General features: G+C 34.4%; 1 protein-coding gene across 2 annotated transcripts; it reads right to left on the reverse strand.

Annotated features, from left to right (window-relative positions):
- Positions 1 to 5553: 5553 nt before the first annotated feature.
- Positions 5554 to 27500, reverse strand: LOC125656732 (ankyrin-3-like). Of its 2 annotated transcripts, XM_056143287.1 has the most exons (9): positions 26533 to 27500; positions 19914 to 19996; positions 14744 to 14930; positions 13644 to 13751; positions 13473 to 13542; positions 11610 to 11812; positions 11424 to 11474; positions 8394 to 8456; positions 5554 to 8269 (listed from the first exon to the last, which is right to left on the reverse strand). In XM_056143287.1, exons 2-9 carry the CDS (start codon positions 19992 to 19994, stop codon positions 6990 to 6992), a joined length of 2043 nt encoding a protein of 680 aa, XP_055999262.1. In that variant the 5' UTR covers positions 19995 to 19996; positions 26533 to 27500; the 3' UTR covers positions 5554 to 6989. The 2 variants fall into 2 exon arrangements, with proteins under 2 accessions (XP_055999262.1, XP_048743278.2); XM_048887321.2 differs by lacking the exon at positions 8394 to 8456.
- Between the last annotated feature and the right edge of the window lie 337 nt (positions 27501 to 27837).

Below are 27837 nucleotides of genomic sequence, written 5' to 3' on the forward strand. Positions count from 1 at the left end.
AAGTGATATATGGATATGATGTGTGTATATATATATATGTATATGTTTATTTCCCCCCCAGTGATATCGTGTGTGTATTTTATGTATATATTTTATATTTTGTTATCTATTTTTCTATTCTCTCATTTATCTGTCTGTGAATATGTTTTATACAGGACCACAATGTAAACTAGTCATTTGTACTAATTGTGCTATCCTGTCTAAATGAAAGAATTTATTATTATTATTACATGTCATGTGTTCAAAGTATACAAAATTGTATGCAATTTGTCTTCTTTATGCTTATAGTAATTAATTCTGATAGTTCGTTCGCCGAAATTTTGCGATAATTAACTACAATACAGAATTAAATCTCTGTTCGTTATCTTCACCTTGCATCTAAGCCCCGATTTAAAAAAAGTTTAGTTAATTAGGTAGGTAGTCTCGTGGTACTATGACGTCACAGGCTCCCTTAGGATTGTGAAAGTACTGTGAGATATCATTAAAAACTCAGCTTTTAGGGGCCTAATTTATTCCCCATCGGCAACATTTTAAATCGATGTTGACAAATTTCCTGAGTTTTATATGTTTTCGCCACCAGTGCATACAAATAGCGATGTAAATGCCCAAATATAGCGAGGAAAACGAGTATGAAATCGGCAATATTGCGAGTAAATAATGATTATATGGGTCGCTGTCTACACACTGTTTGGTAATGTTATTCCTTTATACATCTGTAATTGGCGCTGTTTTTCTAAAATAAACTGTGCAATCATTATTTATTTTTGGATTAGACAAATTATAATACGTTACATTGTTGATAACTAGGCCCTAGGCCAAGCTACTGTTACGGGTGCATTTCGGAAATAAAGAAAAAACAACCCACAAATCAATAAAAATAATCAAATTTAAAGTGGAAATCAAATTATTTTATTTTGATAAAGCAATCTTATTATTTTTGAATTTGTGATCAGCACGTCGTTAGGAAGTGGAAGTACGGCGTTATTCTGACGCACTCTTGAAAGGTTTTATGAGTTCAATGAGGAAATAATTTTATAATTCAATTTAAAGTTAGGAAATAAAATACTCTATAAACTTATATAATTAAAAGTTCAATTATTTTTGTATCATTAAATATTGTGTAAATCTGATCTACCAGTTGGTAGAAACTCACAAGTTACATTGTATATGTTGTTACAAGGTGAAGGTCAGTTGACCCGAGTGTGTATTGAATTTGAAGACCAAAACAGATTGAGAATGTATGCTGTAGGCCTACCAGTGCTTATAGCTTCGATAGATCCATTTTCTCGCAGTTTATCAGGGTCTCTGTCCAAGTGGTTTTTGAAAAGATGACTGGGTGTTTGTTTTTAAGGTAAAGTTGTTGCTCCAACAAAAAATTATCCATGTCTTTCTTCTCGTACCTTCCTTCGAAAATTGAAAAATACTCAGTCTAAATCCTTTCTACCGACAACTAGTACACCCGAGCACGGAAAAAACATCTTTGATAATGCAATCTTATTTACAAGCCGTTAACGTGATAATTGGTTTTTTGTCGATGAAATCTAATCTGTTTATGAACTGGCTAATATATGTTTTGAAACCCGAGGGCGCATATGACGTCACACATAATGGCACGTAAAATAGCGAAAGTAAATGTGCATATCACAAGATTTGAATTTCATCGCTTTCGAACTCGAAAACTATGCAAAATATTTCATTTAAAACACATTTTAAGTAGTTTAAGGCATGAAAAGAATTGATTTTGCTGAAAAAATGAAAACGTTTAGAAACAAGAGTTGTGTCCTTTAATATAAATATAGAAAAATGTATTATTGAGGAAGAATGAAGACTTTTAGGAAAGGTCTTTACTCAGTAATAATTATAGATGTGATACACATTTAAAACAGCGTAATCTGCGAACAATACATCAATTTCACAGTATTGAGTGATGCGTCGTTAGAGGAAGTGAATTTCAGAAGGATTATCTCTTAATCCCGTGGGGACCTGAGTTAGAATAGGTCCTAAGTACCCCCTTGCTTGTCGTTAGAAACGACAAAATGGGGCGGTCTTTCGGATGAGACCGCAAAAATTGAGGTCCCGTGTCACAGCACGTGTGGCACGATAAAGATCCACCCTGCTCAATGGCCCTAAGCGCCGAGCATAGGCCAACATTTTATAGCCCTTCACCAGGAGTGGTGACATCTCCATATGAGTGAAATATTCTCGAAAGGGGCGTTAAACAATATGGCTCCACTTGTTTGGCACGCTGTTTTTGGCTATATTTAGCTCTAAAACTTCATAGTTATTTCGGATTTCAAACATTTCGGTTGAGCATCACTAAAGAAACATTATTTGTCGAAATGCGCATCTGGTGCATCAAAATTGGTACCGTATAAGTTTTACATTATGACCTCTGGGTCGAGGCCTCTGCTGGTGGACTGTTAGTCTCCGAGGGTCTCTACAGCCCAGTAGTTAAGTACTTCGTTACTAGCTCGAAAATACGGATGTATATTTAATTGCTGTTATAAAATTTAGAAATTCATTTCAAAATTAAGGATTATCTCCCTCATGGATAGCTCTTATCCTTGGAGGAATTTGGCTCCACTTGTTTGGCACGCTGTTTTTGGCTATATTTAGCTCTAAAACTTCATAGTTATTTCGGATATCAAACATTTCGGTTGAGCATCACTGAAGAGACATTATTTGTCGAAATGCGCATCTGGTGCATCAAAATTGGTACCGTATAAGTTTTACATACAATCATTACAATCTGAATACAATAAGGAAACCACTTAGAGTTCATTATCAAATGGTGCACATGAAAGGTGAAGATAACGAACAATGATCAGTCTCATAACTCCTACAAGCAATACAAAATAAATAGTTGGTTGGATCAGGTGCCTAAGAGTAGTAAACATCTGGTGCATCAAAATTGGTACTGTATAAGTTTTACATTACGACCCCTGGGTCGAGGCCTCTGCTGGTGGACTGTTAGTCCCCGAGGGTCTCTGCAGCCCAGTAGCTAAGTACTTCGTTACTGGCTTGAAAATACGGATGTATATTTAATTGCTGTTATAAAATTTAGGAATTCATTTTAAAATTAAGGATTATCTCCCACATGCATATATCTGATCCTTGGACGAATTTGACTCTAGTCTCTGGCACTCTGCTTTTTTTTTTTTTTAGTTCTTTCAAGTTTATTTTGATTTCGGATTTCCATTATTTCGGCTTGAGCATCACTGAAGAGGCGTTATTTGTCAAAAGGCGCATCTGGTGTATTAACATTGATACAGTATAAGCGTCACATACATACATACATACATACATACATACATACAAACGCTGTTAACTATGTCATACAGTGTAAGTTAGCACATATGATATTTATTCCAAGTTGTGGTATGTTTTCGGTTAGCATTTGATATGATATGCCAAGACTAGTTCTTGTGTATTCCGTCTGTTATTTACAAACATCAAAACAATGGCTGAAAATCATGGTGCAAAAACGCTGGCTGATCTGAAGATAGCAAAATAGCTATCTTGAGCCTCCACATCTTAGAATTCCTACTAACGCAACAGGACACAAAAATATCAACTGTCACAGACTAAATGAGGAGAAAATATACAACTTCTGCCATTATGTGAGCAAATGCGTCTGCTTCCGTTGAAACAACAACCACAAATTCCCTTTCCGTCCCTCACAAATGAAATGTCACTGCAGCTACAATTGCAGCTGCACTACAATAAACTCAATGCACCAGTAAAAGTTGATCCGGGAACATTATATCTAGGACCTATTTGCTGGAAGTCACGTGTTACAGAGGTTTCAACAGTCTCGTTTAAAGTAAGTACTTGGCAAATTATATCGTCGTTATAACGATCTGGTTTGCCAATACAACCAATCATTGGTTCATAAGCTGTCTGACGTGTTTCATACCAACTGTTAGGCCGTTCTTGGCTACGGACTGCTTCGTTTACCTGACCAAGACATAGGATTCACGGCGGGTGTGACCAGTTGATAGGGGATGCTTACTCCTCCTATGCACCTGATCCACTTCTGATGTGTCCAGGGGTCCGTGTTCACCCAACTCTTTATTTTGTAAAATTCATCAATGTTCGTTATATTCGCCCTCCATCCAAAATTACAAAAAAACAAACCAGTTACACATAGTCAACAAAGGAGAAACTATTGACTTTTGGACTCCTTTTCAAACATGTTTCTGACCGCAATACATATGGCTACACACAGAAAAAAATAATAAGTAGAATGTGGTTTTATTTTTGAATAAATTTTGATTACTTTCAATTGTATGGGGTCGGTTTTTGTGGAAATCAAAATCATTATCAAAATTGGTTGATTGATATTTTATCTGTATTTTAAGATTATTTTACTACTTGCTTTCAATGGCGAAGTACTTTTTCATTCCATATAGCTATACAGTCCTCCCTATTTTCACAAATAAAAGGTTATTGGCATCAGTCATCATTCAAAACATGAGATTGGGAAAGGGAGTGTGACACAATTAGCTAAAAATAAATTATCCAATAAGATTCCTTGTTTAAGGTTGCTCACTACACCCAGAAATGTTTCACAAATCAGTACTAATTGATTTAATTATAAAAGATATGATGATATATAATAAGTATATGAAAGATGAAGATAACGAACAGTGATCAATCTCATAACTCCTATATGTCAAAAAGGCAGACAATATGCAAATTTGGATAAAAACATGATTTTCAGAAGAAGAAAAATTTCAATACATATGAACAAAAGCCTGGGATTTGAACTCGAGGTCTGCGGTTCATCTGCCCAATGCTTTAACCACTGTGTTACGATGTTAGACAAACAAATCGATCGATACAAATACTTTTACAAAACATTTAAATCGCCATCTTGTGACGTAGTGTCATAAAGATTGTAAGATGCTCCAAGTTTGGTAAGAGCAAAACCAGAAAGTAAAGAAAAGTCTTCTCAAGATAATAAACATTGCGTGTTGACTTTATATGTAACGTAATTAATAATTCACATTTTTGCCCTTAAAATGTAGCTATTTAGTAATATATACTACTCAAAACTTGATAAAGATCATAGCCATTTTTCTGTTTGAAAAATTAATAACTGCATAACTGGCAATATTGTGTCCAAGTGAAATAAAAACCGTCAACAAACTTGCACGTGCATTTCATGCCATGGGAAATGCGTTTATCATCACAGTTTATGCTTTTGCTACCATTTCACGATTTTCACTCAGGCATCGGTGTCTGATTCTTTCTACAATTTCAGTTGAGTGTTTAAACTACGTATATCAACACAATGCCCCCTCAACGTGTAAGGCGTCGCCTGACGACAGAACTGGGCAGATGTATTGGAATGCTTGACGCTGGCTATTTACAACGTAACGTTGCAAATGCACTAAACGTCAGCCAGAGCGTTGCAAATAGGGCCTGGAACCGACAGCAAACTTTTGGTACAGCAGCACACCGACATGGGGGTGGTCGTCAGAGGTCGACAACCCAACGCCAAGACCATTTTGTGGCTCTTCAGGCACGACACCATCCCTTCTGGACAGGATTTTCATTATGCTGCATCTTTTGCATGATTTGAAGTTAACAAAAAGTCAAAATAATGATATTAATAAAAACCAAGGAAACAAGAAAATTCCACCACCCCGATCTGGTGGCAGTATGATTACAACAAAACCTAGTTCAGATTGACGAAGGGGGTTACAGGTCCTTAACCGAAAATCTTTCATTAAATGTTATATGCTGACCTTTCCCCTATTATGACTGGGATCAATAAACCATTTTCAGTCAATCTGGATGCATACAAAAACATATGCGCAAACATATTAAAAAGTTTTATGAATAGGAAATCATATGACAATCAAAGCTCCCAAATTAAAAAAAAACTGGATTTTTTGCTTGGCGTTATATTTTTCACCAAAGGCGTGAAATTGACCAAAAAAAAAAAAAATTAAATTACGATGCTATTTTGATTTTGTTTCCACGTACAGTATTTCATGAAACATATTATGTATTTGGAAAAGAACCTCTTACTTGAAGTAAAAGTTGGCATTTGTGCTTATATACATGAATTATAATCTATTGCCATTGATATTTGATTTCTTTGCGTATTGGTTCCAAATAATGAAAACAGCATTTGGACAAATGTTTACTTTATCTTTCCTTAATTGCCTTCTTTTTCCTATCGCAAATGTTCTGTGTTTCGGTTGATGTAATCAAACTTAATGTTAGTGTCTGCTGGTAGATATGACGTATATACATACATGTACTGAATCATGAAATTGATATCACATTGTTTAACTTTCGCATTTCTTTGATTGATTGATTGATAATTTCCGCCACACTCAACCATTTTTCAGTTATCTGGTCGCGCCCAGTTTTTATTGGTGGAAAAGAGAACCCAGATACAATGTACCTGGGAAGAGACCACTGACCTTCCGAAAGTAAACTGGGAAACTTTCTCACTTACCGGCGCGAGTGGGATTCGAACCCGCGCCGACAGAGGCGAGAGGTCCTGTGATTTTGAGCGCGATGCTCTAACCACTCGACCATGGAGGCCCTCCACATTTCTTTGAAAGATCAGATGGAATAATGAATTTGGTTTAATATAGCAGACAAAGCTTGGAGTGTGAATGAAATAAGTAGAAAAAAAATCATCAGACAACGGAAAATGATTGTTTTAGATGAAGTAGCTAAATTATGAATGAAAGGACATCGATGAGAACAGTATATAGAATAAGCATGCTATGAGAAACATCGTGAATATAAATTGCTTACATTCCAGCTAAATATAAAAAATGCTGCTATGCAGGCCAACAATGATGAAAAATTGAAACCAAATCGAGAATTTTGTTAGTCATTTGCAAAAGGCAAAGCTGTCCAACTCCGTGCTGCAAAGATACTACAAAACATGAAAGAAAGAACAAATGCATTTTGATGCTTGTCCTCATTAGATAACATCCATTTTAAACACTATCAAACTGCTAACCAGAATTTTGGGAGAAAGTGTATGAATACATTTCCATCAGTTGATTTATCTTTTTATCTCTGGCTGCTCTTTTCGGATCCATTGATCTTTCGATTGTTAAAAGACCTGGATAAGTTTGTAAAAGATGCTCACATAGTGTGTAGGATCTGTTAGCACAGGCATTGTACAGAATGGACTTTCCGGCTCTGGAAACATGATATACGAATAAATCGTGTTTTGTCACTAAATGTGTTAAAATTTTTATTCTTTCTTCATCAGCTCCTCCTCTTTCACCAAGAAATAGGGCTGGGTTCCATCCTTTTTTACTTTCTTGCGTAACTAATTCTGGATACCTTTCTGCTATATATTCACACATGGCAAGTCTCCCGTGACGACAAGCTATGTGAAGAATATTAATGTTTTGGGATGACAATCCATCAACTTTCAGGTCTTGAGTTTCAAGATATTTCAATATTTCAACATTTCCACTTTTCGCTGCAAAATGACCAGCATGCCTCCCCGACTTATCATGCGCATATATGCTTTCTTTACTTTTGCCTACGATGTATTTGCAAGCTTCTAGATTTCCATTTTCGCATGCTGTATGAAAGGAATATTTCAAATCCTCGGTGGAATAGAAAACACGCACTTTTTCTTCATCTAGGAACTGCAAAATGTTTTTGTTTCCGGTCTTTGCAGCATATTGTAATGGATTCCAATCCATTTTGTTCTTTGTTGATATTATCTTCTGCTGGTCTTTTGTCTTTTTTAAAGACTCTTGGTTACCTTTCTCATCCATTTTAGATAACATATGAAGAACTTCCAAGCTGTTTCCTATACATGCTAAATGTGCAACAGTTTCTCCGTATTTTGTTTGTTTTCTTATATCAAAGCCATATATAGATATCTGCTCCAGAATTGATTTATTTCCAGCAAGAGCTGCATAAGAAAATGGCATCAATCCGTTTTTATCCTCTACCTCTAAAAGTCCTTTGTCTCTTTCTACGATTGCATCAAATATTTCCCCATTTTCATCCCCCTTTTTAGCAGCGGCAGATATGTGAAGCACTGTCCTACCTATGATGTCTGTTGCACGCAAGTCTATGATTTTATAACTCATTAGATGTTGAAAAATCCTTATCTTTCCTCCGTACGCTGCATGATGAAGAAGAGTCCATCCCATGACATCTGTCTTGTTAAGTAAATCTTGATCGAACGATTGTGGATTTGTCTCAGAATGAAATTCGCCCTCTTTTCCTTCTCTGCAAATGCGACTCAGGCAGAAGAAATTAAGATCTGCAAGAAATATCTACTTTTACAAAAATCAATATCATACATGAAAATACATATACCATGCTTTTACCTGGAATTGAAGGACGACCAAGGCATTTGAATTTTTAACAAATGAATGGAAAGTTACCTTCTTTTAGTAAATCAGGTAAATGGTCTTGTGATGACGATTCAACAGCTTTACAAATAGTACCTGGAGGTATAATGTTCAACAAAATTATATCGCGCATATCGCAAATGAACCAAAGTACTTCTGCCACCCCATTTCTTAATTATTATCTACCATTATCATCTACGTAGATTGAGGAATGATCTGTCAGTGCCTTTTCGAACAAGTAATTATTCTCAAAAGAAGTACATTGATATACGAAGGCTTTTCGATATGTAATGTGTATTGTACGATACCTCAAAAGCATTCGACTCAAATAGTAAAAAGAACATTAAATCCCTTCAAAGTATTTTCTGCGGTTTGAAATACGTAATTTCAATCTCTGGATCCATTTTTGAAATGCATCACTGTACGCTGATTTAGGTAGACCTCTGAGGCAATGACTGATGGCTAGGCAAAAGTCTTATCGGGACTTGTAACGACGACCAGATAATTTTTTTTTTAAGTTTTGGAAAATGGAAAAAGTCGCATAGATCTGGAGAGTATGGTGGGTGTGGCAAGACGGTAGGTAACCTTCTCCAACTTCAAAAATTGCTTCACAAGCTCAGATGTATGTATTTGAGCATTATCATGATGTAGAAGAACATGCCTAAATCCTGACACAGGGCGTCATTTATGATAATATTTCTTGAGCGTTTTTAGTATAACATCTCGGTAATACCGACCTGTAACACTTTTGTCCTTCGACACCGGAATCTGTATGGCTACATCATCACACGAGAAGAAAATGCAATAAAAAACCTTCTTTGTGCTTATGGTTCTTTTGGCAACTACAGGCCTTCTAGCATGTTTAGTTAGCCATATTTTGTTTCCAATTTTTCTGATAGTAAAGCCATGTTTCGTCACCAGTAACAATGTTTGTAAATTGTCTTTGATTGAATTTCGAAAACATTTTGACCAATTGCTTAGCGGTTTGTACTCGTATCCGTTTTTGGTCATCCGTCAATATATTCGGTATCCATCTGTCAGAAATATTTCGTACTTTCAAAAAGAACTGCACCCGCGATAGTGATATGCCAACAGCTTTGGCAATATCACAAATCGTATATCCGCCATCACTATCAATTATTTCCCTGACTTTTGAGACATTTGCCTTGCCTATTACAGTCACAGGTCGGCCAGAATTTGCTGCAGCTTTGACGGCCTCTGTGCCAGTAATAGATTTCTTTCTCCACCTACGGACTGTCTCATAAGATACCTTATCAGACCCATAAACTTCCCTCAATTCACTAAAAATCTGCATCACCGAATGACCGAGTTTTGTGTGAACTTTTATATAAGCTCTAATTTCTTCAATATTATCAACCCGTTTCCCAGCCATTTTTACAACAGTGGTCAACGATTATAAGTTTAAAACTATGTGGAGCTGATGGCTCGTGCTGAATAGAGCTATTTATGGGTATCATCATCCACGAAATCGTGCAAAGCGTTACCGCACTGTGGAAGAATACATATTACATATCGAACAGCCCTCGTATGCATTACTGAATTCATGAAAAGGTGAAGGTAACGAACAGTGTAAAATTTCATAATTCCTACAAAGAAGGCAAATTTAGGAGTAGGGAATCACGGATCCCTTGAAACTTCAGAGGGTGGATCAGTTATCTATGAGGAGTAAGCATCTCCTGTTGACCGGTTACACCCGAAGTGACCCCTATATCTTGATCAGTTAACAGAGTAATCCATAGTCAAAATAAACATGTAAAGAATGATGATTGGTATGAAATGTGTCAGACAGTATTTAACCTAATGACAGGTTGGATTTGTACAAGTATATATATATATATATCTTCACCTTGCATATATATATATATATATGAAAGATGAAAGGTGAAAATAACGAATTGTGATCAATCTCATAACTGCTATAAGCAATATAAAATAGATAGTTGGGCACACACGGACCCCTGAACACACCAGTGGTGTGATCATGTGCCTAGGAGAAATAAACATCCGCTGTCGACCGGTCACACCTGCTGTGAGCCTTATATGCTGATCAGTTAAACGGAGTTATCCTTAGTCAAAATCAGTGTGCCAAGAACGGCCTAACAATCGGTATGAAACAAGCCAGACAGCATTTGACCCAATGGTAGGTTGTATTGACGTACTAGATCGTTATAACGACCATAGAATTTGCAAAATGCTGACTTCAATCGAGACTTAAAACCCCTGTACCATCAATTTGTTTGTCAGTAGCTTGCCTCGATTTAAAAAATGACTATACGCAGAACACGTTTTTGCGTATCGAATCAGTTGAGATATATAAGCGCCATATGCAGGTGATAATGGAATATTGCTACATAAATATGGGAAGTTGACGATGGAGAAGCTGAAATCATCCCGTTTGTCATACATATTTCATTGCAAAATTTCACCTTTCCACTAAAACATGTAACATAGAGTAGTCATTGGTGTCCAAGTTACATCTGTATAATAGATGTTTACTTGTTATGCAAATAGCTTATTATTAATATTGTGATTATTGTCGCATAAGATAAGACATTGAGATTTTAAATTTCTTAAACCCCAACCACTTTTTATAGGATGTCCTACTTGGTGTGATATTGACACATTTCTGTCGGTATTCATACATGTAAAAATAGGCATATCATATTGATCAAGACTCAGACGTGCATTGTTCAAAACTGTGACGTATTCATGAAGAAATGACTATCATAACAATCTGTAAATATATCAAAGATATCAAAGGCAAAAACAAATATGAAAACCTCCAGTAATTGTCCTATTCCCCTGGAATATTGGAAGATAAGGGTAAAAAATGTTAAATGTCACAGCTAAATCGGGAAGTTCCTTTAATCGTTTGTGTGCGTTTGGAATGAACTTAGAAGAAAAAAATTATTGAACCGAGGATTGAAAGTTTCGCACAAAAATGATGAAATATCAATGATAAATGAATGAACGATTTTACGTACTTTGTACATGCATCATGTTAAATCGTATGTGGAAGCTATCATGAGGATTGTAACTTACCTATATCATTTAAAGGCATAACCTCTCCAAAATGACCATCATCTGTTAATACTGAGAAAAATAATGAAGTGCATGTAAATCACGTACAATAATGATGTAAACAACAACGTAAGCTACGATAAGTTTGTAAGCTACGATATAGTTGATCAAGTATATAAGATATTACAGAATAATGTAATTTATTACCATGTTTCCGACATTTCCTCCTGATGTAACGTTTGTATGTAACAAAGCCAAGCAGTGCAATGTTCTCAACGACAAACAGAATCAAGATGACAGCAAAAGGCTCAAAGTAGTCTGTGTAGTTGTTCTCTATTCTGTTCATTATCGTTGTACTAATTTGGGAGCTAGTGTTGTAAACGCTGTTGCTCGTAGTGCTCTCAGCATTTCTGTTTAATAAAGTCGAAATTTATTCAGTAATCAGTGACATTAAATGTACTTCGTTAAAAGATCACGACATGGAGTGTTCACTAGTTATAATGGATGGATAATGAACAATGATTAATCTTATAAATATCATAAAGAATACAAATTTGAAAAAAGTTGGATAAACACGAATCCCCGGATACAGGGATTATGTGTCAAGGGTCTTGTTGACCGTGAACATTCTATCTTAATCAGGTAAACAGAGTAATCCATAGTCAAAACCAACATGTACGCGAAGCAGATTATAAAAAAGCGTAAACTGACCCAAACCAGGTTATACTCGTATAGCTTGCCCCAGAATTAAAGTAATTCCTTATAATTTAATGCAGGAGACAAAGATACTAATCTTCGTTTATCAAAATGTACATAAACTCGGAAAAATACAAGTCAACTGTGCCGCGCAATGATTCACTTAGCAACAACGACGAAGCGTCTACATGTGGCTGCGAAGGTCGCCATCTTAACTCATTGTCAATCTGTCTTACTTAGTTCAACGGAGCATAGCGTATTTATCAAATTATTGTAACGAAGGTGAAGTTTGTCATGACGGAAAATATGTGTAGACTGTGCATGCAATGCGTATTTCGCTGCCCTTTAGAGATCGATTTTGAAGTCGCTCATCTCCGACAGATTTCAGAGAATACTGGAAATTCCATTGTTTAGGCCTAGATGTACTCAAAGTAAGTCTTCAAATATCAGAAAATGCAATAATTTGCGGCTTTCAACTCTGTGAAAATTTCTACTACATGAAAACTTACCCTTGCATGCAACGATTTCGTTGTCATTAATGGTAAATCCAACACAAGAAAATATGTAAGCAAGTGACAAATCTCGATCCACATGTGAATGTGACTGACGTCATGTGGTAAAATGTGACGAATGATTTTTGTTTGTTTTGTTGAAAGGCGGATCAGCGATGAAATACCCCCCTTCCCCAGTGAGAAATGTATTTGAAAATGAACAGGACAATGCTTACTTGGTAAATCATTAATTCGAATATATTATCTTTGTTTTAATCTATTTTAAAATCATTCGATCACCATACAGAGAAAGATGATTTACAACAATGATTAGGGTACAAGTAGATACTAGTTGACAACTAGAAAACAGTATGTGTTTAATTGCTGTTATAAAATTTAGAAATTCATTTCAAAATTAAGGATTATCTCCCTCATACATAGCGCTTATCCTTGGACGAATTTGGCTCTACTTGTTTGGCACGCTGTTTTTGGCTATATTTAGATCTAAAACTTCATAGTTATTTCGGATTTCAAGCATTTCGGTTGAGCATCACTGGAGAGACATTATTTGTCGAAATGCGCATCTGGTGCATCGAAATTGGTACTGTATAAGTTTTACATGTGTATCAAACCGAAGTATCTTATTGTACACGTTGACTTTCTATTCCATAGAAGGCTGAAAACAGTGCTGCGATATTAATTTAGAGAGATAAGGAAAAATAGTTCCGGTTTCTGGTTGTCAAGGGGTGTGTCCCCATACTAAACCAGGTTATACAAAAATAATCTGCGTTCCTCAATTGGAAATTGACCAATCAGAGACAAGGATACAATAAGAGTTAAATTTTTAACATATAATTGTTCTTTGTATAATAATGAATCTTACTTGGATAATATGCACGGAACATCTGCATCAAAGCATCTGAAATTCGTGTTGATCGACAAGCACTTTGGGTCTGTTGAAAAACATTGATTTCATATATTATGAATATTTCTTGTAATCTTAAGCATATTAGGTCACAAGTACAATTTACATGTGGGTACGTGAATGACTCACATTTGTATATTTCATTGCTGAAATAAAACTGCTCAGGGCATCCACTGTCGAACTTGTTGCATGGAACATGGTTTAAGATTCCATCTGCAGCTAATTCTAGACAATTGCCTGAAAAATACAATTTCATAAAATTGACAATTAGAGGTGTAATCTCTCAGGAAACTTTTTATCCATTCTTTCACTATTACGTCTATCTGGATTATTGATTTCATGTATAACCCGTGAACAGCTTCACTAGAGTTTTGCTACAGCTTTACTACAGTTTGAAGAGCATTCTCTAGACGCAATACAAAACCAAATAAAAACATGGTTTAAGATTCCATCTGCTGCTAATTCTAGACAATTGCCCAAAAAATACAATCTTTGTAGAATTGATAATCAAAGGTGTAATCTTTCAGAAAACCTATCTATTTATACTTTCAATAGTACATATTATATGTATCTGGATTATTGATTTCACGCAAGACACGTACACACCTCCAGCTGAAATGTTTGCTTTACTATTTTTGAAGAGCATTCTCTAGATGCAATACAAAATCAAACAAAAGCCACCACAACCAAACCATCGCCCGACCTTGGTGCTCAGTGGGGGAGCGTTTGCATCGTAACAGGGAGGTCGTGAGTTTGAGCCCTGCTCAATCCTAAAACACAGACATTGGTAGTGATTGTTCCATCGCCAAACACTCGGCATTCAGAAGTGAAAATCACGGGTCTGTCGGATATGACCTTAAAAACGGACGTCCAGTGTTGCGGTAGGCGTTAACATATTAACGAACCCTTCCAGCTAAGGCCCTGAGTGCGAAACATAGATCTAAATTGGTGCTACTTCAACTACAACTGGTGATGTCTCAATATGAGCGATAAATTCTCGAAAGAACGTCCAACAAACAAGGAGACAAACCAAAACCAAACCCATCTATCCCGACCCATCCTACTCCAAATCCCAACCCGCATCATGACATTCATTGTGTACATATCAGGTGGCATAACACGTGTAAGGAAAACATAAGAGTATTCATGGAAAAGTGTCATCAGGGTGAAGAAATATTTTCAATTCATGACAATACATTTATTCATCAAAATTCAAAAATTAAAATTACCTCTCTCGAAAGGCAATCTGTATCCCTGTGGATAACAGAATTCAATAAGTGAAGTGAAATATTTATCCGGAACACAGTGATATCCATGTTGTTGAGTGCAGTTTAACCGGATAGACGCCTTTTCCCATGCATCCTTGCTCATTGGACAGTTTGATACTTGGTGTACCTCAAATGAAAACTCGTACGTCTGAAAAAACAACAACACGTTATGTTAAGGAATCTTGAGAGACTGCCCAATATCGATAACTGTACTCTTTTGTAAGTTAACAAATATATATATTCATGTTTTATTGATGAAACTAACAAATATACAGTTATTATAATGGTCAATATAAGTACTTTTCTCAACTATTAGTCACACAATTTCTGTATCTATAAAAAATTTAGTATTAATATTGGTTGAATTCAGAAACTTTTACATTGGAAATAAAGAAGTCTGGTATCATTGGATGAAAATGCTCTGGAGAGAATGGTTTTGATTCAGTGCTAGAGAGTAGCACGATAATCTAACGGTATTTCAGCAAGTTTCAACAAGTCTTTATTTCTTTGTGAAAAAAGTACCCAAAAAGTTAGGCTGTTCGAAGATGCACTTGAGGGAAGCTTCACGGACTCGTTCCATGAACCTGCAGTTTAAATACATCCGTATGGTTAATGGTATTTGACCTAGTAAAAAAGCCATACTTTGACAGTTTGGATCAAATGTTGACATAACGTCTGGTCATAAAGAATGTTTACGCCAACTACCAAGTCTGACCTTCTAATATCTCATTGCATGATTGCAGCCTGTTTTTCATTTCAAATTTTGCAAGCGACCTTGACTGTGGACAAATAACCTTGTATGCAGGCCATGACACAGTGTCAGTGATAAATAACTAATGTGTTATGGGTATACTGTACTACTAGGTTACGGCCGTATGGCCTGATGACCTGAACCAGGTAACGAATTTCATAGGTGTGGTAGCTGTCTCTCAGAAGTGAGAATCACTGTTCTTTCGGATATGAAATTAAAAACAGAGGTTCCGTGTCTTGGAAGTCGTTGACACGTTAAAAAATCCTCAGTGTTACAGCCTTGAGCACTAAACATGGAAATTCATCTTTAGATGGTGACGACTCAATATGAGCAAAAAATTCTTGACGGGACGTAAAACTACCAACCAACCGACATGGAGATTCACGATATAGGTAATGCTCCGTGTTCCTGAAGTTGTGCTACATGTAGATGATGTGAAGGTTTAAAATGGAAGATTTTAGAATATGGCTAACAGAATATTTTATTTCCAGCTTGGCCCGAACCGATAACCCTAAGGGATATGAAATTAATTTCAGCATAGCAATAGCAGGGGAAATTACTGGGCTGTAGTGTCATTATGGAAAATGTCCCAGTTTTGATTTAAGAGAGTAAAAAGTAAAAGCAAACATCGGAGTGTCTAGGTTTGTAACAGAGTATCGTAACATGTAAAATAAAACATCGGAGTCTCTAAGTTTGTAATGGAGTATTGTAACATATAAAATAAAACATCGGAGTTTCTGGTTTTGTAGCGAAGTATTGTAACATATAAAATAAAACATCGGAGTTTCTGGTTTTGTAACAGAGTATTGTAACATACAAAATAAAACATCGGAGTTTTTTATTTTGTAACAGAGTATTGTAACATAAAAAAAACCCCATAGGAGTGTCTAGTTTTGTAATGGAGTATTGTAACATATAAAATAAAACATCGGAGTTTCTAATTTTGTAACGGAGTATTGTAACACATAAAATATAACATCGGATTTTCTAGTTTTGTAACGGAGCATTGTAACATATAAAATAAAACATCGGAGTTTCTAGTTTTGTAACGGAGTATTGTAACATATAAAATAAAACATCGGAGTCTCTAGTTTTTTAACGGAGTATCGTAACATGCAAAATAAAACATCAGGGTGTCTAGTTTTGTAACTGAGTATTGTAAAATATAAAATAAAACATCGGGGTTTCTGGTTTTGGAACAGAGTATTGTAACATATAAAATGAAACATTGGAGTTTATAGTTTTGTAACGGAGTATTGTAACATATAAAATTAACCATCGGAGTGTGTAGTTTTGTAACAGAGTATTGTAATATATAAAATAAAACATTGGAGTTTCTAGTTTTGTAACGGAGTATTGTAACATATAAAATAAAACATCGGAGTTTCTGGTTTTGGAACAGAGTATTGTAACATATAAAATTAACCATCGGAGTGTGTAGTTTTGTAACGGAGTATTGTAACATATAAAATAAAACATCGGAGTTTCTAGTTTTGTAACGGAGTATTGTAACATATGAAATAAAACATCGGAGTTTCTAGTTTTGTAAGGGAGTATTGTAACATATAAAGCAAAACATCGAAGTTTTAGTTCTGTAACGGAGTATTGTAACATATAAAATAAAAAATAGGAGTGTCTAGGTTTGTAACGGAGTATTGTAACATATTAAATCAAACATCGGAGTTTCTAATTTTGTAACGGAGTATCGTAACATATAAAATAAAACATCGTAGTTTCTGGGTTTGTAACCAAGTATTGTAATATATAAAATAAAACATTGGAGTTTCTAGTTTTGCAACGGAGTATTGTAACATATGAAATAAAACATCGGAGTTTCTATTTTGTAACGGAGTATTGTACCATATAAAATAAAACATCGGAGTGTTTAGTTTTGTAACGGAGTATTGTAAAATGTAAAATAAAACGTCGGAGTTTCTAATTTTGTAACGGAGTATTGTTGGATATAAAATAAAAAATATCGGAGTTTCTAGTTTTGTAACGGAGTATTGTAACATATAAAATCAAACATTTGAGTCTCCAGTTTTCTAACGGAGTATTGTAACATATAAAATATAACATCGGAGGGTCTAGTTTTGTGACGGAGTATTGTAACATATAAAATCAAACATCGGGGTGTCGTGGTTTGTAACGCGGTATCGTAAAATGTAAAATAAAACATCGGAATTTCTAGTTTAGTAACGGAGGATTGTAATATATAAAATAAAACATTGGAGTTTCTGGTTTTGCAACGGAGTATTGTAAAATATAAAATAAAACATCGGAGTGTTTAGTTTTGTAACGGAGTATTGTAACATATAAAATAAAACATTGGAGTTTCTGGTTTTGTAACGGAGTATTGTAAAATGTAAAATAAAACATCGGAGTTTCTAATTTTGTAACGGAGTATTGTAACATATAAAATAAAAATATCGGAGTTTCTAGTTTTGTAACGGAGTATTGTAACATATAAAATAAAAATATCGGAGTTTCTAGTTTTGTAACGGAGTATTGTAATATATAAAATAAAACATCGGAGTTTCTAATTTTGTTACGGAGTATTGTAACATATAAAATAAAAATATCGGAGTTTCTAGTTCTGTAACGGAGTATTGTAAGATATAAAATAAAACATAGGAGTGTCTAGGTTTGTAATTGAGTATCGTAACATATAAAATAAAACATCGGAGTTTCTGGGTTTGTAACCGAGTATTGTAACATATAAAAGAAAACATTGGAGTTTCTAGTTTATTAACGGAGGATTGTAATATATAAAATAAAAGATCAGATTTTCTGGTTTTGCAACGGAGTATTCTAAAAGGTAAAATAAAACATCGGAGTTTCTAATTTTGTGACGGAGTATGGTAACATATAAAATAAAAATATCAGAGTTTCTAGTTTTGTTACAAAGTATTGTAACATATAAAATCAAACATTGGAGTCTCTAGTTTTGTGACGGAATATTGTAACATATAAAATCAAACATCGGGGTGTCAAGGTTTGTAACGGAGTATTGTAAAATATAAAATAAAACATCGGAGCTTCTAGTTTTGTAACGGAGTATTGTAACATATAAAATTAACCATCAGAGTGTGTAGTTTTGTAACGGAGTATTGTAAAATAGAAAATAAAACATTGGAGTTTTTAGTTTTGTAACTGAGTATTGTAAAATGTAAAATAAAACATCGGAGTTTCTAATTTTGTAACGGAGTATTGTAACATATAAAATAAAAATATCGGAGTTTTTAGTTTTGTAACGGAGTATTGTAATGTATAAAATCAAACATTGGAGTCTCTAGTTTTGTGACGAAGTATTGTAACATATAAAATCAAACATCGGGGTGTCAAGGTTTGTAACGGGGTATAGTAAAATGTAAAATAAAACATTGGAGTTTCTAGTTTTGTAATGGAGTATTGTAACATGTAAAATAAACATCGGATTTTCTAGTTTTATAACGGAGTATTGTAACATATAAAATTAACCATCAGAGTGTGTAGTTTTGTAACGGAGTATTGTAACATAGAAAATAAAACATCGGAGTTTCTAGGTTTGTAACGGATTATTGTAAGATATAAAATAAAACATTGGAGTTTCTAACTTTGTAATGGAGTATTGTAATATATAAAATAAAACATTGGAGTTTCTAGTTTTGTAATGGAGTATTGTAACATATAAAATAAACATCGGATTTTCTAGTTTTATAACGGAGTATTGTAACATATAAATTAAAACATCGGAGTTTCTAGTTTTGTAACGGAGTATTGTAACATATAAAGTAAAACATCGGAGTTTCTAGTTTTGTAACGGAGTATTGTAACATATAAAATTAACCATCAGAGTGTGTAGTTTTGTAACGGAGTATTGTAACATAGAAAATAAAACATCGGAGTTTCTAGGTTTGTAACGGATTATTGTAAGATATAAAATAAAACATTGGAGTTTCTAACTTTGTAATGGAGTATTGTAATATATAAAATAAAACATTGGAGTTTCTAGTTTTGTAATGGAGTATTGTAACATATAAAATAAACATCGGATTTTCTAGTTTTATAACGGAGTATTGTAACATATAAATTAAAACATCGGAGTTTCTAGTTTTGTAACGGAGTATTGTAACATATAAAATAAAACATCGGAGTTTCTAATTTTGTAACGGAGTATTGTAAAATGTAAAATAAAACATCGGAGTCTCTGACGGGAAGAGAATTAGATCAGCGATAAAAAAAATTACAATGGTTCCAGACCGAGGAAGAATAGGTCATAATGGACCGCAAATGAAAGTGACCAAAACTGAAAAACAGTATTGCATCTATACAAAAGTGTAAATTGAACTGAACAAATGGAATTATGAAGTTCTCAAGGATTTTATTTGTATTACTTACATGTGTTTCAGCAGATGACAAAACGAATACGAGGCAGATAACGAGAATCACGCCGCCTTCCTGGTAAATCTGAGGTGTCATATCTACGAAAGAAACAGAACAACATAATTATATGGATATATATGAACTAAACATATGAAAAACCGGAAAATAATAATAATAAAAAAATTCGGTTAATTAATTGGATCCGCCAACCTAAAACGCTCCTAACGATAATATTGAATAATAATAATAATAATAATAATAATACCATATTTATATAGCACCCTTTTCATACACTATGCACGCTCAAAGATGCATTACAATGCATATATACCCTTCATCTTTAGTTTGGGGACTTTCGAATCACGCATGTACATAACCACAGGGGAAAAAGAATGATTTCATATGCAATGTCAAACGTCGCAATATTTGATCTTTTTCATTTGTATTGTATAATTTTCCATTTGCATTTTATATTTTCCATTTGTATGACAGAAATATTCATTTGTATAATTTCCATTTGTATTCTATAATTTTTCCTTTGTATTCTATATTTTCCATTTATATTGTATAATTTTTCATTTGTATTGTATTCCAGGGATTGTTTATTTTGATTTGTTACGAAGGATTTCATTAGCTAACATTGCTTTGAGAATTTGTTCACTGATGTACCACAAATGTAGATGTGCATAGTGCACAGGGCCGTAGCAATGAGGGTTCTTTAACGTGGCAATACCTGCCCCAACACAGAATATCTGTTTTTAATGTCATTTCGGAAAGACCCTTGATTCTCACTTTTAAATGCCGAGTGTTTGACAAAGGAGCAATCACTACCTATGTTTATGTCTCAGGTTTGTTGCGGCAATGGCAGGAGCGGGGATCGGACTCACGACCTCCTGCCAACAAACCAAGCGATATATCACTGAGCTACCGCGACCAGGTCCATGCAGGACTAGTTATTTGAAAGAAAAACAACAACACGTAGCTAGCAAAGGCGACCCCCCAACATGTTTTTTTATTTATAGAACTGTCCAGAAAAGCATGCATATTTTATTAAGTCAGAATTCAGAAGATTCAGGGGACTTCGGTCCTTGGGTCCCTACAAATTGTTAACATCGAGTTTGGTTTGTTACAACTATTCATTGGATTAATCTTAAGTTATCGTTTATCAGGGGCCTCCATGGCCGAGTGGTTAGAATATCGCGCTCCAAATCACAAGCTCAAAATCAAATTTATGTCGGCGCGGGTTCGAATCCCGCTCGCGCCAATAAGTGAGAAAGTTTCCCAGTTTACTTTCGGAAGGTCTCTTCCCAGGTACTTTGTTTCTGGGTTCTCTCTTTCACCAATTAAAAAAACATTGGGCGTCACCAGATAACTGAAAAATTGTTGGCGGAAAACATCAATCGTTTATCGAATTTGGTAATTTGCGAGATGTTGAAGAAGTCAAGTTCTGGAGCCACGTTTCGCAAGAATGTACCGTATTTGCTAAATTGCGTGACACCCCCCCCCCCCGAATTAATTTATCGCTTTTATGCGCCTATTATGATCAGCACATTCAAACTAGTCTCGCGTTTAACCACTGGCGGATCTAGATGAAAGATGAAGATAACGAACAGTGATCAATCTCATACCCCCCACAAGCAATACAAAATAGATAGACAGGGGGATGGGCAAAGTCCCCTGAAACAAGTACGTTCTGTGCAAAACGTACATGCATGCTTTTTTCTGCAGTTCTTTACAAAATAGACAAAATATCATATTTGTGAAGGGAGGAGGGGGTCGCCCTGCGCAAGATTCGTCATTGCTAGCTACATGTATGTATGTTCAACTAATCCTATATATGTAACCGGTAGCGGTAGTTCAGTGATATACCCTTTGGTTGGTAACCATGAGGTCGCATATTCGAGTTCTACTTGTGTCATGGCTGCATCAAAACTTAGACGTAAATATAGCTAATACTTCCCCATACGCATCGTTATTCAAAAGTGTGGATCACAGGTCTTTAGGATAATGTGACCCTAAAAGCAGACATCCCGTGTTGCGACAGGCGTTAGCACGTTAAAGAACCCCCACTGCTACGCCACTGTACGCTGAGCATAGTAAGTCTATTTGTGGTAGGTCACCTACAGCTGGTGACGACGAAATATAAGTGGGACCTAAACTAATGAAATCCTTCGTAACAAATTAAAATAAACAATCCCTTGGATACAATACAAATGAAAGATTTTGCAATGTAAATGGAAATTATACAATACAAACGAAAAAATAAATAATATTAATGGAAAATATAGAATAAAAATGGAAAATTATACAATATGAATAGAACATATAGAATACAAATTTAAAAAAATTACAATCCAAATTGAAATTATACAATGCAAATGAAAAATTATACAATGCAAATGGAAAATATAGAATGCAAATGGAAAATTATACAATACAAATGGAAAAGATCAAATATTGCAACGTTTGGCATGCCATAATTATATATGTTGGTTGTTAGTGTCAGAATCTTTTTTTGCTTATGCAAAGTAAATGTATGTAAAATTAATGATGTGACAATGTAACAGCAATTTAGTATGGATTACATGTAACCCTTTTTATCCCCAGACGCAGGAGTGTTGGTTGTGTTAGAAAGTGGGCATGGGAAATAAGTCCTAAATCATTATCAATCGTTTTGGTTAGATAATTTCTTATCAATAACTTGTTTAAAAGTTTCGCATAAAATATATTTAAAAGTATATAAATAGAATTCATCAATAAGTTTAATTTTTATGCATTATTAAACAAATATTATGATTTTTTTTTTCAATTGATATCTGGAAACCCATAATGAATTGCTTCTATATCTACACATGCGATTCCGGGGAGAATTTATTGTATAACACTACGTATAAAATGTGACATATTAATCTAGTTTTCCAATCTATTGAAACTCTAAAATCTAATAAATTTTCACGTTTGCTTCATTTACATACAACATGATGGCACTTCGACTTTTTATAAATGAATTTAGCTTCTGCCCTAGTTCGCCTGGATGGGATCAAAAGCCACCGAGACTCCTTTGTTTAACTGTATTTTAATAATGAGATCTGGTGTAAAACTAATGCAATATTCAAGTACACATACAGCTATGCATCTATGATTTGGAAATATTGTTTCAGTTTTTAAACTTTATCTAGTCATTTTGGATAACGTCACCCCCGCCCCCCCCCCCCCCCGTGTCTAGCGCATTTTGTCCATAAACAGACTTGGGTAACATCCATATTTTTATGAACTTCCTCGATATACAAGTTGTAGCACTTTAAGTTTAAGATTTTTTGAGGCGAACCTACTTTATCTTAAGTTCTGCTGTAATCTTAAACGAACACATCCAATACTGAAACCTACGAAACGATAATTCATGCGTTTATATTTTTCTAAAATCTTAAGTACTCTTACATAAAATATACTATTAATATTTTTTGCAAGTAGTTTCTTAATTTTGTTTCCATTTTTAAATAGAATATTTCATATTACAATTTCCATACGTTTCTGACGAAATAGTTTAGAATATTGAAAATTAAACGGTCGATTTGATGCTTTTGCATAAAAATTATCTTGTACAAACATGGACATAAAATATATACAAGTTTGTGTGGATTTTTCACAGCGATATGAAATGATTTATTTCCATTCAAGGGACCTTTGAGGGCAACACTAGCATGAATGTCACAGAGAAAGATTGATAAAATATAGCTAGATAAAAAGTATTGACACAAACTTTGTTATAATGCATGAACAAATTGCTATATATAAACAGCCCAGTAGCTAAGTACTTCGTTACTAGCTTGAAAATACAGATGAATATTTGATTGCTGAGATAAAATTAAGAAATTCATTTCAAAATTAAGGATGATATCTCCCCTATGTAAAACTTATACGGTACCAATTTTGATGCACCAGATGCGCATTTCGACAAATAATATCTCTTCAGTGATGCTCAACTGAAATGTTTGAAATCCGAAATAACCATGAAGCTTTAGAGCTTCATATAGCCAAAACAGCGTGCCAAAAAAAGTGGAGCCAAATTCGTCCAAGGATAAGAGCTATGCATGAGGGAGATAATCCTTAATTTTGAAATGAATTTCTAAATTTTATAACAGCAATTAATAGCTCTGATCCTTAAACGAATTGGGCTTCAGTTTTTCTGGCACTCTAGTTCTCATTTTAGCTCTTACATGTGTATTTCGGATTTCCAAAATTTCGGCTTGAGCATCACTGAAGAGACATTATTTGTCGAATTGTGCATCTTGTGCATCAAAATTCGTTAAGTATAAATTTTACATAGATTAAATAGCTTTAGAAAAAATCTTTCTGGAATAATCATATGAAACGGATATTTTGCACTCAAAAGATTTTATAACTATTATTTTGTTTGTAATTGCTGTGAATGATCTTTTCCGGCATGATCCGCTCTTGTGTTTTTGCAGCATGTGGGCAGAAGGACGATAACGTTATTTAACAAGTACACACACCTAGACAATAATTCTTGTACTTTTAGAGAACGTGGGTAAATAATTCTTACTAATCAAACTGTTAAAATGTTATTTTCTGGCCGTGTTTTATCTGCTCACCCGGTGATTCGAAATAACTGATAGTGACTCGCAATAATTGATAGTGATTCGAAATAACCGAATACACAAAATAAGTGGTCTAAATATAACATGTGTCAATTGCAAGCAGAAATATATCGGATTCGTATCGGAGATCTTAGATCTGTTGATAGAACAGGCTTTCTGTTTAAATAAACCAACCAGTGTGCCATGGCTACAGATATGCACTGCCATTTGGTTTGGAACTAATATCGGCTCCGTGGCATTGTTTATAACCTTACATAATTTAAACAGCCCAGACATTCATTTAAAGAATTCGACTTGTTTTTTTCATTATATTGGCGTCTTTTTAAATCTGGACTTTGAACGATCTTTAAAAAATCAATAACATTTTATTATGTGTAAGTATATTTAGAACCACTTAAATCCCGCTGTCTCTGTACGTACATATCTCTCAATGAACATATCAAAAATGTTATCGATTTCTTCCTGGAAGTTTGAAATTTTACAATATACTTGCACATTTTATTTTTTTTTCAAACGAAAGATAAGTTCATGAATGTACTGTATTTATCATGTATTAGAGATATTTCGATTTATATTATGTTTTTTGATTCCCCAAAATAAACGTTTATAAAAGTGAAAACACTGTGTTCGGTAAGAAATATATGACAAAAATGGACACATTTCAAAATATTATAAAACAAGCAATTCACCAATCACAACCCATCCATCGATATCACTGTTACAATTCAGAACTTATGTGTGTTCCTGTTGTATGTTTCTGAGAGTTTGACCCCAATGGGTGTTACGTTATAATATAGATATAAACACATGTTTCGAATAAAAAAAAAAAACACAGAAAAATAAAATAACGAAGTGATATTCACAACCCTCATTTCCAGTTTCGTTATCGAACTATGAATTCCCGAAGTGTATTTAAAAAAACAACATGTTTAATCATGCACTATGTGCATTTTGTATATTCAATAGATCAAATTCAATAATTATTACACGAGTGGTCGGAGGACCAAAAATTTTATGGAGAATATTACTTTTATTTTAGATACAAAAATGAAGTTGTCAATAAAATTACATTTTCATAAATTGATATGACATTGTTTTTAGCAGCTGTGTTTGTTTGACACACTTTGTAACAAATTCATAGAAAAATGAACATCATTTGTTCATTTTGATTATGTGTGATGTAAAATGTAATCAAGTGCTGACTTGGATATGTTATTCATTTCATTACAATATATAAAAACATTTTAGACTGTTTTTCAAATATTCAGTAAGAGATAAGTTCAAGAATGTATTGTATTTATCATGCATCAAAGATCTCTCGATTTATATAATATTTCTGATTTCAGGGAGCGGTGGTCATGACCCACAGTCTGTCCTCTATGTATGCGCCTCTACTGGATTTTATTTCAAGTTCCTTACTTAATGTTAACATTATAGCTTTCTCCCATTACTACCAATGTGAGATCATGTTTTCTCAAATTATCACCAGTGTGAGATCGACTTTACCCATGTGAGATTTTTCTGTCTCACACTACTGCGACACCATTTCATTGTGACGTCATATATTGTCTATGATTTACGCTACACGGTGAAGATTTACGTTACACGGTGAAGTCAAAATATGTCGCATTGTTATCTTTAAGTTTTAATGTATATAACTTACTGGTGGACAACCTTGGGTGTTTTAGTTTACACTTACAGTGTAAACCATTTTCGGGTATGCTATTTCTGCCTATCTAATTAGTTTTTGCATCGAAGTTCAAATGAGGATTTTGATAATTTAGAATTTTCTCAAAGCTCCTAAATTTATTCGCTAAACTGTAGGTAAAATGTGAGAAAAATAATGCTTCATTATTTACTCGTGTGGGATAGGGAAATTCCACCTCTGGAACAAGATTCGCTGTCCATGACTCGACAAAGCCTCGTCCTAGACTGCGAATCTTGTCCCCTCGGTGAAATTTCCCTATCCCACACTCGTACTAATGAAGGATTCTATTACTCTCATGTGAAAATACCTTGCGGGATCCGCCTATATCACACATGCGCGCTTGATCCGATAAGCCGAGACTTCTAAAGATAAAACTTCTCGTGTGTTCCGTCTGCTATTTACAAACATCAAAACAATGGTTGCTTCTCGTTTTCCAAACAAACATATCACAGAATTCATTCCGAAAAATAAAAGTCATGGCAATACACCGGATACCATCCAGCAACAAAAAACTTCGAAGATCCGGTGATTGTAAAGTTCATCACCAATGATGTGAGGAAAGCAGTCATCAAAGAGGGAGAAACTCACCAACAATCTAATCATGGTTAACCACATCACTAACATGAATGCACAATTACTGAAAAACGTAAGAGCAGAACAACGAGGAAATGTGGTGATTTAACGGTTATATTTTCGCTATGGATAAAAGTGGGAAAAGACATAAACTGGTGTAATCGTTTTTGTCTTTAGAAGTCAAATCCCAGTTAATTTGTAGGAAGTACAGGGTTTACCAACTCTCTAACTCTTTCTGCTTTTCTTTTTCTTCTCTCTCAAAGCACAAAATGCATGAGTATTTATATTATTTCCCCAAGAACAAACAATTCCGATATACTCTTTCCACCAATGACACTTAGAAGTAAACAAATTCAAATGTTCTTGCTCAAACAGACAATACGGTGCCAGAGCAATAGAACTGTCCATCCCTGTGTTAAAAATAAAGAGGTTGTAAAGTTGAAACTTTGCTGATAATTTGTTAATGAAGTAGTAATTTCAATCTACGGTATCACTGCATGTGAGGTTATAATTACAACATTTGCTTACCAATCAATTACAAAGTAAGAGTTTCAAATTTCCGCTTCTCCTCACATATAGATATAGTTGTCAAAACAACAATAAACCAAGTAATGGTACAGCGTAATGACTGATAATTGAGAAAAACAAAACAAACCTCCCTGTACATCGTCATCTGCTTACACTGGACATTATCGACAAAGCAATCACATGTGAAAGAAGTGATCTATGTAATGATGTGACCACAAACATATATTTAGCTACACGCTTTAAGGTATGCCTAATAATAGACAAGGGGATGTAACATGTATATCTCGCTGTGAGTGTTTTGGGTGTGTTTGTGTCAGTGTGTGTATGAGTGTGCACCTTTATAACAGCAATTCATAATATGTGTAAGGTTTCTATTTTCATTTCATGCAAAAACATGACTAGTAAGGTGTAAAATTAAAGTACATTAAAATAGATACATTTTTATATCTTACCCAATTAAATACATTCGTACACTTTTGATTGCTTGACGCAAATCCTCTAACAATCATAC

This window comes from Ostrea edulis, chromosome 7 (assembly GCF_947568905.1).
Source record: "Ostrea edulis chromosome 7, xbOstEdul1.1, whole genome shotgun sequence".
NCBI classification, from domain to species: Eukaryota; Metazoa; Mollusca; class Bivalvia; order Ostreida; family Ostreidae; genus Ostrea; species Ostrea edulis.